The sequence below is a fragment of the Benincasa hispida genome, chromosome 10 (genome assembly GCF_027475165.1).
Source record: "Benincasa hispida cultivar pf3 chromosome 10, pf3_genome.v1.1, whole genome shotgun sequence".
In the NCBI taxonomy this organism is placed as follows: Eukaryota; Viridiplantae; Streptophyta; class Magnoliopsida; order Cucurbitales; family Cucurbitaceae; genus Benincasa; species Benincasa hispida.
The window spans coordinates 49825258-49840076 of record NC_143487.1 but is presented as its reverse complement, the minus strand read 5'-3'; the positions used below and the strand labels follow the sequence as shown (position 1 = coordinate 49840076).

Below are 14819 nucleotides of genomic sequence, written 5' to 3'. Positions count from 1 at the left end.
TGGGTAGATAGTTGGGGACATAGGGTGTAAGACAAAATTAACTCCTACCCGTTTTTAGGGACAGTAAAGAGGTTGTTCCCTTAAGTGTTGACTTTAGGTCTTGAACAAGGGGCCCCACCCTCTCATTGGCCCGAGAGGGACTCAGTTTAGTGATTGGATCACAAACCAATTGTTCATTAGAGAATCAGTGGGACTTAAGAAGCAACATATAATCTCAGGGGTAAAACAGCTTTTGACCCAACCGTTATTACGAACAACCTATGAAAGGTTGACTTACTTATCATGGTTATATCAAATGAATACATAATATATCTACAGTGAGGGGAGTCCAACTACATGCTATAGTGAATAGTTCTGTTAGTTAACAAATGTTGATTAACTAGGTTAAAGAGTTTGACCGGTTAGTCTCGGATCATTGGAGCTCATGATATGTAGGTCCATTGAGTCTCCTTGCTAGCACAATACGGACAAAATTGAAGAACTAGGTGAAGTAAGAATTTGAAATGTTCAAATTAAGATTTTAGGTATTATTCAGTGTATAAAACATATATATTATGCACTCATCAAATGTACCCTAGTTTATTTCAAGAGATCCATGCAAAATGATGATCACAAAGGAAATCTCCACAAGATAAGAGTTCAAATAGTTTTGAAAATGAATACCTCATATGCGGAATGATTGGGCATTGATCACGTACATGTCGTACGTTACAACACTTAATTAACCTCTATCGAGCCTCCCTGAAGGAAGAGAAAAATGTGGAAGCAAATAAGAAAGTTTAGATAATGATATAAGGCTCATGTGCCACATATGCTTTTTTGGTAATACTATTATATATATATTTTAAAAGAATTAATGATAAAGAGGGTTGAAAAGATAAATTAGGCTAGACTTTTATGTAAAATAATAACATAGTAGACTATTTATTTAGGTAAAAGTATAAGAAAGTTTAGATAATGATGTAAGGCTCATGCGCGTAAAGCCTCCAAAACTAACTGTATCATGGGCGTAGCTCGAAGAAAGGGCCCAACAAGGAATTTATGAAAATTTGGCCTTGCTCCACGAAAGGCCCAAAAAGGACCCAAGAGAGACGAAGCCCTTGATGAGCCAGACCATGGCAACCAAAATCAAATAGGATAACCAGAAATAAGACCTTAATAAAGGCCCTATATTTCAATGTCCAAAATTTTTATAATTTACAAGAATATCTAATTAGCTTCAAAATTAAAAAAAAAAATCATTTACCATTTAGACCTCAACCATAAATTAGTTACATGATTTTTTAAATAAGAAAATGAAAAGTTTTGCGCTTTTTAAGGAAAATATAATATTTTTCAAATATTTTCAAAACTATTACCAAAAAACTTTATTAGTCCTCTCGATTCTGATGGCAGAGATATCTGATTCTGGCCAAGTTTTATCTCTCAGACACTCTCGATTCGGCCACAAAAAATACCAGGGGATATTTGATTCCGACGGCTATATCCCTATTTCAGACCCTCCCGATCTCAGGCCATGTTGATTCCAGCGACCGAATTTATAAGTTATAAACGACTCTTAGAATTTTGTTTTTCTTCTTTTTTTCTCTTCATGAAGATCAAAGGTTTTTCTAGCGTTTTGTTCAATTTTCTGTGGGTAAATTGTCGATTTTGAATCTTATTTGAATCTGATTTGATTGCGGCGACCATATTGATTTCGAGGGTAAATTGATGCACAGTTTAGTTTCACTACAATATTGATTTCAGCCATATTCATTTTGTGGTTAAATTCCTCTTTCAATACTTCTTGTCTTTTATCCTCTTCATTATAGTTTTATGGGAAAATTGTCAAACATATGTTCCTATTTGATAGAGATAAATCACTGTTCATTTAGAATGTCTTTCTCTTGGGCACTGCTTCTCTGAAATATGTATTGAATTTTACTGTAAAAATGTATGTTTACATGGGGATGAAATTTTTATCAACATAATATGATATATGTTATTAAGAGAGTTAGGCTATAGGTTTTATGAAATTTTATTATGAGAATAAATCCTATGACTTCAGGAAATTATGCAGGGGCATCCCGTATTGCTAAATAGAACGCCTATTTTGCATAGATTAGGCATCCCGGCCTTCCAATTCTTTTTTAATTCTATGAATCCTTACTTTATCCCTATGTCTCTTATTCTTAGGAGGTCTTCCTCCACTAGCACGTTTTTTTTTCGGTAAATGAAAAACTTTTGAAAGATTTTTATACTTTTTGAGGGTTGATCAAGCATCAATGTTTTAATCAATTAAAAGGTTTATAGGATATGTATTGGAATTTATATGAGAGGTTTATGAAGGTTTGAGATTTAGACTACCGGATTGAACTATGTAGTCTAGCATATGGGTAAAGACTAAGGATAACTGATTTATAGGTTTTAAAAACATATTTTGATTTATGCATTCAGTTTTATTATATATACTCTTAGGGTTTATTAAGTATCCATGACTTAATCGACGTGTTGGGTTTCTCTATGCTTTAAATAATATTAAATATATTGGAATATATATAAGAAGCGTTTATATGATATATTTTAGTAGAAATGATCAAAAGGTAAGGTTAACTAATATATTCTACAATGTCATATAAGTATTCAATGAGGCTTACACCACAAACTTTGGTCCTAATCATGTATTTCTTTCAATCAATTTGCTTGATATATTCTTTCAATTGAACTATAGGAAATGTCAATTATTGTTTACATAATGGGGTAATAATTAACATATATGTTCAATTTTTATACGGAACTGTTAATTATTGTTTCTGTACTAAAGTATAACTAACATATATGTATAATTTTTATACAGAAATGCTAATTATTGTTTATGTACCAGAGTATAATTTATATGGAATGTCTGCTATGGGAAAATGTTTATCCATATATATTGTAATGTTATAGAAAAGTTTTATACGAACGGAAGACTCGAAGCAGAACTGAGTATAATTTATATGGACTATCTGCTATAGGAAAATGTTTATACATATATATTGTAATCTCGAACGGTACTGGATGATGAACAACAAACTCAAACAATGTGTGACTCAACTTGGATAGCAGACGCGACACGACTCGAATAAGGGTGGACACGTAGCGAACAGTTGAATGGCGGTTAACGGGCATGGACAGCAGACGGTCGAACAACGACAAAGATGAAGAATGGGAGACTTTTAACGATATATATATCCTCAAGTATGATAAATACTGTCATATATCATATATATTATGATTTATGTTGAAAATTGAGTTCATCTAGGATTTATATACTGTACTAGATATTTTTGTTTGTATCCGACTACTATGAATTTATGATATACACTGTGATATAAATGAAATCTATAATATATACAGTGATTTATATTAAACATTGAGTACTGAAACTTTTGAATGATTCAACCATCTATTTGAGTACATTTATATTTCATATATTAGTTAGACTATTTGTAAATATATAAATACAATATTCTAAGGTATATTCAAACAAGACCATGAATTCGCCAGAAAAACCAACAAGTTGGAAATTAGTTGTATTTGAGTATATGTCAAATATATTTATCAGTATATTTCATATACTGGTTAGAACATTTGCAAAAATTTATGATGTAAGCTGCGATTTAGGTTGAACTTTTAGTCAATTTGTGATTTATTGAGATACATTTCTCTTTATTGTATTTCTTTTGATATATATTGTGTTATATATTCATTTATTGATATAAATTTTGTGTGAAAGGTATTTTTTTTTAGACTTCCTATTTTATGATATATAATATACCGTGATATATTGAAATTGTTAAATTAATTTTGAATTACATCTCTCTTAAGGGTTATCGTTAAATTTTGATATATTGAAATTTTTTATTACTTAAATGGAATGTATGATGTATAATGTGTTATAAATGAATTCATGATATAAATTGTGATTTATTTAACATTGAGTCAAATTTGTGATTTATATACTGAAGTATATTTCATATAATGATTAAAATACTTTCAAACATCTAACACATTGTTCTAAGTTACATTTATAATAAAAAAATGCTTCATATGTGAAAAAGTAAAAGAAAATCAAATTAATTGCAAATTGAAAAAAATTTCTCAATTAATTAATAATCTTATATATTCTCTTTCCAACACCCTATTTAATATATTTTATCATATTCTCTCTTCATTATTAAGAATATTTGGAAAATATGAAAATATTCCCATCCTATTTTTTAAGTAAATCCTTATATTGAAAATATCCCAAACTTTAAACATTTACGAAAATAAGGGTCTACAAGTATAATTATCCCAAATCAAATTACCCAATAAAAAACGTGAATACTAGCTTTTAAAAACCCAATCAAAATATTACACGTGTCTTTAGCTCATTGGTTCTATCGTTTCCCTTTCTTCAAGCAAAACACAGATAAGGCGTGGGGAATATCTCCTACAACATCAGAAACAAACTCCCAAATCTACACCGTTTGTTTCTCTGTGGGACCGGCCAATATTAGAAAAGAACGGTTAAAATCGAAACCCTAAAGCTGAATTACAATGGAAACGGTTACACAATGGTTTGACTCTCCTCACGAAGCATCAGCATAAAAAGGCATTCTCTCATAGTCATATTCATCTTCTTCTTCTACATTTTCTCACCTTCGATTCTTAGCGGTGAAAATGGTAAAGTGTTTCTCTCTCATTGTCGCTCTCTCTCTCCTCGCCGTGGCGGCGATCGGCGCCGAGGTCTTCTCCGGAGAATCGGACGGAGATTTTATAATCCGTCAGGTTGTTGACGACGGAGTAGTCAACGGAGGGAGTAACGGCGACGATCTGCTACTCGGAGCCGAGCACCACTTTTCGCTCTTTAAGCGGAAGTTTGGGAAATCGTACGCTTCCAAGGAGGAGCATGATCACCGGTTCAGGGTATTCAAAGCCAACTTGAGGCGAGCTCAACGCCACCAGGCCCTTGATCCGTCTGCTACTCATGGCGTCACCCAGTTCTCCGATTTGACACCATTGGAGTTCAGAAGTTCGTTTCTAGGGCTTAGAGGTCGTCGTCTTAGACTCCCGGCGGATGCTAACAAGGCCCCTGTTCTTCCTACTGATGATCTTCCAACTGATTTCGATTGGAGAGATCATGGCGCTGTTACAGAAGTTAAGAATCAGGTTTGTGTTTTTTCTTTTTGTTTCCCTGAATTTGCTTTTATCTTTTTTTGAATTCGGGATAAGAGTCGTTTTTGTTTAATTTTGACATGGAATATAATTCTTCTGATTTGTGTTATATCATCGGCTATTTCGTTTACGTTAGCTACTTTGAACTCGGTCTTCTGTATCTGCTATTCCTTATGTTAGCGATAACTTCCTACTGATTCTTTTAGGAACAGTTATGACTTTTATTTATTGAACCGAGGATTTGATAGTCGTGATTGTTTTTGTTTTTTGTTTTCTTTTTAAGGGTTCGTGTGGATCCTGCTGGAGTTTCAGTACAACTGGTGCTCTTGAAGGCGCGAACTTCCTCGCTACCGGCAAACTTGTTAGCCTTAGCGAACAACAGCTTGTAGATTGTGATCACGAGGTAGTCTTTGATTTGCTGTTCTTTAGTGAAATTTGCAGCTTTTTCGTGTAGATAATGATCATTTATAGTTTTGTATTGGGTGGCATATGTTCTTTGCACATGATTCCAGTGTTTTAGAAAGCAATAACCCTATATACGACTCTTGTTTATGTTGATGGTTGCCCTCTATTATGAGATGCCGTGAATATGTTTGTTACTGCTGTTGCATACTATGAGGCAATTCATAAATCTTTGGGTTTTTTTAGTATTGGCTGCAATTAGATGATCTGTACTAGCAAATTTGGCAGACTCGAGAAGATTCATGTGCAAGCTTTGGCCTTGCAGGTTGCTTGAACTACTTGATAAATAATTCTTCTGTACTATATGAATGATTTGATTTATTTAAACTTGTGGGAATTAGGAACTTCAATTATATATTTGATATTGCTTAATGTTGATGATCATTTGTGGAGATAACTAAGTTTCTGTTGGTTAATCACGTGTTAAATGATTCTTGCATATATTACATTCATGTCAATCCCAACATTAAGGAAGGTGTTTCTTTCTATTTTTCATACAAATTAAAGCAAATCTATACTTTTTTTCAGTGTGATCCAGAAGAAAAAGATTCCTGTGATTCTGGCTGCAGTGGAGGGCTAATGAATAGTGCATTCGAGTACACATTGAAAGCTGGTGGACTTATGAAAGAGAAAGACTACCCATACACTGGTACAGATCGTGGAACCTGCAAATTTGACAAGAGCAAAATTGCTGCATCAGTGGCCAACTTCAGTGTTATCTCCCTTGATGAAGAACAAATTGCTGCCAATCTCGTGAAGAATGGCCCTCTTGCAAGTAAATTACATTCAACCATGCTTTCTTAAATCCCATTCTTTTTCTTTAGCTTAGTATAGTTGCTGACTGCTTAATTTCTTTTGAATGTAGTTGCTATCAATGCTGTGTTCATGCAAACATATATAAGAGGGGTCTCTTGCCCTTACATTTGCTCAAAGCATTTGGATCATGGAGTTCTGTTGGTTGGTTATGGATCTGATGGCTACGCTCCCATCCGAATGAAAGATAAACCATACTGGATCATTAAGAACTCTTGGGGAGCTAACTGGGGGGAGAATGGATACTACAAAATCTGCAGGGGTCGCAATGTCTGTGGAGTCGATTCCATGGTGTCGACAGTTGCCGCAGTTCATACCGCCGCTAACTAGTTTCCGAACAAAAATTGGTGGAGATCACTTCACATCTACAATTTCTGTATATATTGCTGCAATATGATCACCTGCCATTTCAAGAATAGGATGTCTCTCTAAAAGTAAAATTTGAACTCTATGTTTTATGTTGGTTTAGAAACTTGATAAAAGTAGCATAATATATGCATATTTATATTTAGTTCAAGCTATTGTGGAGAAGGATTGCTGTAAGGAAACAAACAAGACTCTGTCTATGTATTGTGGGTTGGCTCACCTACTCAATTTGACGTGTGATGCCAAAGAAAAACTCTCCCAATGTAAATGTCAACATTGATAGCGAAAAGATGCTTTTCTGATGTGTTATCTCTTATCTTTTCTGATGCTGAACGTCAACATTGATGATAATGATAATTAGTCTTGTTTATTGTTTAAGCTTATTAAAGTAAATCCATTTGGAAGCATTCTCTTTTTCTATTTGTTTTCTTCATAAATGTTGGTTGTTGTGAACTCTCTCAATTGTATATTGAAATGTTATTTAAATTGAATTGAAGTTCTTTTGAGTTGTGACTTTGAATTATATTGACTAGAGCGAGTATAGCTTAATGGTAATTGGTGTGATTTTTCTCTCAATCTTTTGCAAATGATGTGTGCTAAAAAACAAAACAAATTGGCTATCTATTAAAGTCCAACACAATGAGCTATTACATGTGGTAAATATCAAAAGATCATCCCCAAGGCAAAGCTCACCATTGCCAAGGACTTGCTTGAGGGGAAGCAATGCTCACCAGTACCAAGGTTCCTTATGGGGAATGTTGTATGATTTAGAAAAATAATGTTGCTTATTTCGATGGACATTCTTGTAGGTCTCGTGATCAATTTGCAAAATATCACATTTGAAGTGGTTCAAAATAAGTTCTTAAAATATCATTTGATATGGATTCTTAACATGTCATTTGATCATGCATGGTCTATGAACTTTTAGACAATAATTAAATTGTCCTTCCATGATAAAAAATGAAAAGAAAAGAAAAACTAAAACCCGTTTGGTAATTTGGTTTTTTATTTTTATTTTTGAAAATTAAGTCAATTTCATTCACATTTCTTATAATGATTTTGCATCTCACAATAGTTGAATTCTTAGCCAAATGATTTTGCATCTTCCTTAAATACAATGGTTGAATTCTTAGTCAAATTCCAAAAACAAAAACTTTTGAAAGCTACTTTTTTTTGTTCTCAAAATTTGACTCATTTTTTAAATCATTGGTACAAAGTAGATAACAAAGAAAGAAATTTGGAGGTGAAAGTAATGTCCATAAGCTTAATTTTTAAAAACAAAATAAAAAAACAGAATGGTTATGAGACGGAACCTAAGTAATAGATGATTGGACAAGTCTACAAAATAAATATAAATTTATAAAAAAGACTTGTACCATTAAAAACAAGACTTGTAGGTTAGTGAATTATTACTTCATTCTAAAATACTCACAACCTCGCTCATTATGTCTTATTTCAATGGACATATTGTACATATTGTATATGATCTTTATAAGATTCTTAGACTATCATTTCATTTACATAAGATGTTTAAACCTTTACCCTTTTACTTGTATTATATATTCTTTACAATACAAATATCCCATGTAGCAAGTACTTGAAAGAGTATTTTTTTACGATAAAATACTAGTATATAAAGTTCTAAGTTTGTGTCCATTTGGTTATTGAAATTTGAAGTGTGCAATAAGTCTATGAACTTTTAATTTTATGTCTACGAAATTCCAGACCTCGTGCCCTTGCTTCTCCAATAGCACACCTTAAATCTCATGTCTGACAAACATGCCTTTGCATGAGAAATACAAACCACAAGATTAGACCCACCATCGTCATAAGAAACACACCCTTTAGAACTCAAGAGCACGCCCAACTGTACGGTTTTGAACAACATATCCAAGCAAGGTCGTAAAAAGCACTTCTCTACAACTGATGTTCAAATGCACGAAGTCATAGAAGTTCTAGAAAGAGAAGGATGCAAGAGAACAAAATAAGCAAACGGAAGCTCACAAAAATGTTCATTTTTCACCAAGCAAGAAGCTCTGGCCGTATTACAGAACGAAAATTGGAGTAAGGGTCCTGCAAGCATTAATAAGATGTCATGTCATCCCTAAACAATGTATTCATATAAAGCCCTCCTGTATTTGATCTCATCATACCTATCATGAATAGCCTATTCCAAAATTCTGAAGACATTATTACAGATATATCACAATCGACTAGACAAAAAAAAAACGAGAAGAAATTCTAAGTAGCAGACAACAGAAATTCTTTTCAAGGTAGCTTCGATAGCTGTTTTACTCCACTTCCTTTTACCTTCCACAAGGGGACATGAATACTCAACAACAAAACTCCTGTTCTTCAAAAGATAAGTGAGATAATTGGGAGAAGATATAATTCCCAGAGTTTGATCATCGATTTTGGGTGGGAGAACAAAGTAAACCAGAAGCATCTGCTCCAATAACAGCAAGATCACAAACAGAGCAAAGTTGCCCTTCCTGACCTGGTACAAACCTGGAACTACAGTAAGGGCAAGAAACGTCCTTCTGACCTCGGTAAATTGGCACATAAGTTGAACCACATGTCACAAAAGGGTTTCTAAAATCATAATTCAGTTGGGAGGCATCTGTCATATTCCTCTCTGCAGCCTGCAGCACTTGCCTCGCTGTCTTAGCTTGATTCTCAATTGAGGGATTAGTCTCAAGAAGTCTGCGAGCGAAGTTTGCAGCACTGGCAAGGTTTTTAGCCTTGTAACAGACAGTCATAGCATTTAATAGAGCAAGCCTCAAATGCGGCAACTGAAGGTTGCAGTGGGTAAAATAGGCTGCAAGCTCCATCTGGCGTACTGGATTGTCCTTGAGTTCCCTCCTCTTCAGTTCCATTTGCAAACCCAAAACATATTCTTTAACGATAATAATTAACTCCTTTACCTCATCCACTTCCCTCCTAGACTCGACAACAATGAGAGGGATGGTATGAAGAATAGTAAGAAAAAGACGAAGAGCATCAGAAAACTTCCCTGATGTTGTGGCCTTGTAACCAGCTTTAAGCTTCTCCTCCAACTGAGTGAAACTGTAAATAAGTGCAGGAGATCCTTTTGCATTTGCATTACTAGATTCACTGAATCCTCGTTCCACTGCTAATGATATTATGGGAGCAGATGAAAAGGCACGAAGATAGGTTTGACTCCCAGCATGAAGATCAAGGAATATGGGTCTCAAAGGAGCAAAGTTTTTAATTCCTAGTTGCCTGTTAAGCAACCGCATTGCTGTATCAAAATTACCGGCTGCAGCATGCTCTGCAGCAAGGGATGACCTCTGTATCCAAGCCTGGTTGGCAGGCAGGCCAGGAGTTGGAGCCACAAAAACTGAATTGCGAGAACTGACCGATACTTTTGGAGTGTCAGCTTCAGGTGGGAGCTCCAAATCTTCAAGGTCCCATCCCCCTTCTTCCTCATTTTCTTCTCCATCTTCCTCAGCCTCCAAAATTGCCGTCACATCCCCATTCTGTAAGCCATCAACATCAACCACATCCAGCTCCTCACCCCAATCACCATCTGCAACCTCATCATCGTCTACGTCAGCACGACCCGCACCCACATTATCCAGCCCACCTTCAAATATTCCTTTCATGACTCTCAGAAGTGGCCAATCACCACCGCACATGACTGGAGTAGGAGGCAAGAGGAGGGATGCAGTCTTGCCTTCTGTTAAATATGGAATGTCATCTCCCAATTCGGCAGCTAGCCTTTCAGCTACATCATGTAAACCATGGGTTGATGCTGTGATGTACGCAAGAGGTAGGTGGCCAACATTCTCCAAGATCTTTACGCGCTCACGAACATCACCAAGATATAGAGCATTGTGAAATTGACCCATGACATCATTCTTAACTTCAGCAATCTTTAACATCTTGGATAGTTTCGCTGTGTTGCCAGTTATGAGATAGAGGAATGATAACCTCTCAAAATTTTTTGTCTTCTGGTAGGCGTATTCCACGATGCCTGCATTGCCCTGACGAAGAGCCTCCACACCCAGTCTATACCAATGATCTTTCTCATCAATTGCTGTAGCAGATGCAACTGCAATCTGAATGTTTCCACTCTCAAGAGCCAAATTGAACCTGGTTCTCTCATCCTTCACAAAGTGAAGTGCAACTTCAGGAAATCCCTTTTGTTGCAAATATGCAATCATTGCTTGCCCACAGAGCTGTGAGTTCCTTATCATGCTCATGACATGGTCAAATCTCTTCTTCAAGAGAGAGAGTTTGAATATGTATTCTGTTGCATCAATAATCAAAGATCGAACTGTTCCATCCCTATCCAAGCAAAAAAGAGTATTGCCAGAAACCTTTGTAATATATATTGGAACATCGAGGGTTCTGATTATACCACTATCTCCATTGGGCAGGCAATACTTAATGTGGTTTAGGGTCGTGTAAATAAAAACTCCATTATCATCCCATGCTCCACTTTTTACGCGAATTGTTTCATGAAGTGTGCACTGGTGAACAAGCTTCTTGTTAGCAATGATAATTGCATGTTTGCTAAGCAATGCAACACTCTCCATATCATTGGACCAAACAACATACTTAACAAAAGGGGTTTGAAGATCACCAAGAATAATCCTCTGTTGAAGATCATATATAACAACTCTATCCTCTGCTCGGCACAATATATTACCAGTTCCAGCATAAAATATTGCATCTGCAGTAATGGGAATAGGGACCTTCTTAACAACCTCATTTTTAAGATTTTTTAACAAGACTTGGTTGTGACTTTTATCGAGTACGGCAAACCTATTCCGAGCCACAAACACTGCTGATCCTCCAAGTCCTCTCTTTGCATCTTGGAAGCTATCGCTTCTACCAAAGCTATCCTTAGGTATGGTGTAAAATTCATAGCACCCCCCATCCAGATCTGAGCAAATAAGAACTGTATTTTCTGTAGGGCTAAATGAAAGGGTCCTTGGGCTCTGATTCAAGCTAGTGGAACCAGGCCTTCGAATCGGGATGACCTGTGAATCTTTTTGAGTGGAGAACTCATAGAAGCGCAAAAAGCGGTCCTTCACATAAAATAGAGAATCGCCACTAATAGCAAAGGCTGGTCTTTCTCTCTCCAACTTAAAGACTATCATGCCACTGTCATGCCCAGCTGCCAACAAATTCATCTCAGGATGAGCAGCAAGAATCCAAAATCTATCATGCTCCCTACGAAACGTCTGAAGTCCAGTTCGCTTTGTAGCATCCCAAATACGAATGCTTTTGTCCTCTGAGTTGGAAACAATAATATCTTGTTTAGCATGGAACATCACACATGAAACATTATTCATGTGCCCCCTTAGTGTGTCCACTTCCCATGCTTTTGTGTCTACAAATAAAAATAATTAAGTTAGCTATAAAAGTCACTTTTTATCCCATTCCATGTGAGATGTTGCATTGATAAGGCTTACTAGCAACTTTTAACCCATTTCCTTCCTTCTATTTTTGTTTTGTTCATGTTGAGTGAGATAAACCAAGAGGAATATATAACATAATGGTTCCTGCAAATTCTATACTAAAAAAGTGTAAAAGTCCAAAAGGTTTGTCTATTCAATGAATTACTCAATAAATTTCCAACCCTTGTCCAAGCCACTCCCTATTACTTAACAAATAAATTACAAGCAGATAGTATCTTATATCTTGTTGAACATAAATGCTCGGTGGATAGAGAGATGATGTGACCACTCTCCTACAGTCTATGAACTAGAATGGTTGATCATAAACAAATATCAGGCAGGATGACAAAATGAAATCTCAAACGTAACCAATTCAAGCTAAAAACTAGACTCTATGGAGAAAGCGCATGTTCTTAGATAAGTACCGTTCATTCGCCACAATTTCACCTGTCGATCATCAGCCCCAGAAACAATCAACGGCAAGGTAGGATGGAATGCTGCCCAATTAACCCCTCGATCATGACCTTCCAAGACATATTTAACAACAGCATCAACTCCACCAAATAGATCAGCATTCATTTGACTCAGCCGCAAGATATCATCTGCTGGAGATACGGTCTTCTTCCTCAAGGCACCAATGTCCCAAACACGAACAGTCTGATCTAGGGAAGCCGACACAACAAGATCTTCCTTAGGGTGGAATGAAGCACACATTACGTAGTGATTGTGGCCCGTCAACACAGAGATACATGTACGTGATTGCCAGTTCCATATACGAATAGTCTGATCATCACTAGCACTCACAATCCATGGATACTCATGGTGAAATTGCACAGTACGTATATAATCCAGATGTCCAAGAAGAGTAAATAGACATCTATGAGTCTTATAGTTCCACACTTTAATCTTATAATCATCCCCTGGAAGAAGAAAAACCATCAGTATTTTAACACAACAAATCTCATTTATAAGAAGTGCTTGAAATGACATAATTTACAAGGGCATACTAAAAGGCAGCCAAAGAAGAAGCTAACCAGAACTAACAATACAAAAGAAAGGACTTCACTGCAAAAGGATAAGGTGAAACTCTACATCAATTTGGGATAATTTCAGAAACCATAAGTAAAAGTATCAATAATTGCTCAAGTGATAGCACTCAGCAATAACTATTCTAAAGCAGAGAAGAGGAAAGATGAAACCTCCAGACACAAAAAGAGGCTGCGACTTGTGAAAGTGAACCCCACGAACAGGCCCCTCATGCTCATCAAATCTATCAATAAGCGTGCCCATCCGGTAATCCCATAGCTGGATCACTCCGCTGTGAAGACTTGCAAGGATCCATGGCCTCTTACTGTGGAAACTCAACCCTTTGACTCTATTACTCTTGGTTTCAAACTTCGTCAGCATCTTCTTCTTCACCCAATGAATTCTGCAACAAAACACGTCGCATTAAAACCCAAAACAGATTGCCCTTAATCTCCCACACCCAAGTGCCAAACTCCCAGATCATACAATTCCACTTGCCAAACAAACTTACCACTAAAGAAAACAAAAGACCTAACCATGCAAATTGGTGCCAGATCCACACAAACTTAGAACAAAAAACAACGTCATTAGCAAGAATTCATCGTAGTTGTACCTCAGATCCGATCAGAATGCAAGAAATGAAGAAAATCCCAGAATTACATCAACAATCAACACTCCAGCAGAAGAAAATAAAGCGTAAAATGAAAAAGAAAGGCGCAAATGAATTGGGAAATGGAGAGATTTAGAGGGCGTAAGATGATGATTTGTGAATGAGAAAATAAAATAGTAGAAAAAGAGTAACAACGAAGGAGGGCTCGCGGTCTTCTCCTGGATCTGGCCCTCGAGTGTCAGCCCCTCATATTTTAAGGAAAATGAAAGAAAAGAACAAGGATTAAAATTTTTAAGTTACAGTATGGATTTTAAGAATTAATTGATATATTGTTTAATAAATTTATAAACAAAAGCTAAATTATCCCAAATATCCTTAAAACTTTTTAAGGATTAGTATTCCCCCAATTTTGTTTCTAGTTTCTATTTGATCCATAAATTTTAAAATATTACGCATTTTAGGCCTCATTTGGTAACATTTCGTTTTTTTTAATTAAGTCTATGGATACTACCTCTACTCCCAAATTCATTCTTTGTTATCTACTTCCTATCTAATTTAAAAAACTAAGGCAAATTTTAAGAACTAAAAAAAAGTAGCTTTTAAAAAGTTAATTTTTTTTTTTTTTGAAATTTGGTTAAGAACTCAACAATTGTACTTAAAAAAGATGCAAATCATTGTTAGAAATGTAGATAAAATAGACTTAAATTTCAAAAACAAAATGAAAAAAAAATCAAATGGTTACCAAACATGGTCTTATTTTTTAAGTTTTGAGTTTTATTTCAATTTAGTCTCTAAGTTCCAAAATGTTACAATTTTCATTGAGATTTGAGTTTTGTTTCTATTTGATCCATGAGATTTAAAAATTTACATTTTAACCTCAATTTTTCATTAGATACCCACTTCAATTGTTGACATCAATTTCTATCAATTAA

The 14819-nt window shown here is 35.4% G+C and overlaps 2 protein-coding genes across 4 annotated transcripts; one reads left to right on the top strand and one right to left on the bottom strand.

Moving 5' to 3' along the window:
* Window positions 1–4466: 4466 nt before the first annotated feature.
* LOC120088522 (cysteine protease RD19A-like) lies at window positions 4467–7131 on the top strand. The gene is made up of 4 exons (XM_039045899.2): window positions 4467–5175; window positions 5465–5584; window positions 6172–6418; window positions 6509–7131. Exons 1-4 carry the CDS (start codon window positions 4687–4689, stop codon window positions 6784–6786), a joined length of 1134 nt encoding a protein of 377 aa, XP_038901827.1. The 5' UTR covers window positions 4467–4686; the 3' UTR covers window positions 6787–7131.
* Window positions 7132–8807: 1676 nt separating this feature from the next.
* On the bottom strand, window positions 8808–14199 carry LOC120089405 (coatomer subunit alpha-1-like). Of its 3 annotated transcripts, none has more exons than XM_039046858.2 (4): window positions 13891–14199; window positions 13451–13680; window positions 12677–13171; window positions 8808–12184 (listed from the first exon to the last, which is right to left on the bottom strand). In XM_039046858.2, exons 2-4 carry the CDS (start codon window positions 13656–13658, stop codon window positions 9228–9230), a joined length of 3660 nt encoding a protein of 1219 aa, XP_038902786.1. In that variant the 5' UTR covers window positions 13659–13680; window positions 13891–14199; the 3' UTR covers window positions 8808–9227. The 3 variants fall into 3 exon arrangements, with proteins under 3 accessions (XP_038902786.1, XP_038902787.1, XP_090161893.1); XM_039046859.2 differs by having other exon boundaries at window positions 13789–14171; XM_090305767.1 differs by having other exon boundaries at window positions 14083–14155.
* Between the last annotated feature and the right edge of the window lie 620 nt (window positions 14200–14819).

Excerpts from the sequence above, each read along its gene's own strand:
- LOC120089405 (XM_039046858.2), bottom strand. The coding sequence starts at position 13,658 with ATGCTGACGAAGTTTGAAACCAAGAGTAATAGAGTCAAAGGGTTGAGT. Across the intron at positions 13,172-13,450 it reads GCCTCTTTTTGTGTCTGGAG|GGGATGATTATAAGATTAAA; the intron begins GTTTCATCTTTC and ends TTCTTCTTCCAG. Across the intron at positions 12,185-12,676 it reads GAAATTGTGGCGAATGAACG|ACACAAAAGCATGGGAAGTG; the intron begins GTACTTATCTAA and ends TTTTATTTGTAG.
- LOC120088522 (XM_039045899.2), top strand. The coding sequence starts at position 4,687 with ATGGTAAAGTGTTTCTCTCTCATTGTCGCTCTCTCTCTCCTCGCCGTG. Across the intron at positions 5,176-5,464 it reads TTACAGAAGTTAAGAATCAG|GGTTCGTGTGGATCCTGCTG; the intron begins GTTTGTGTTTTT and ends TTTCTTTTTAAG. Across the intron at positions 6,419-6,508 it reads GAAGAATGGCCCTCTTGCAA|TTGCTATCAATGCTGTGTTC; the intron begins GTAAATTACATT and ends TTTTGAATGTAG.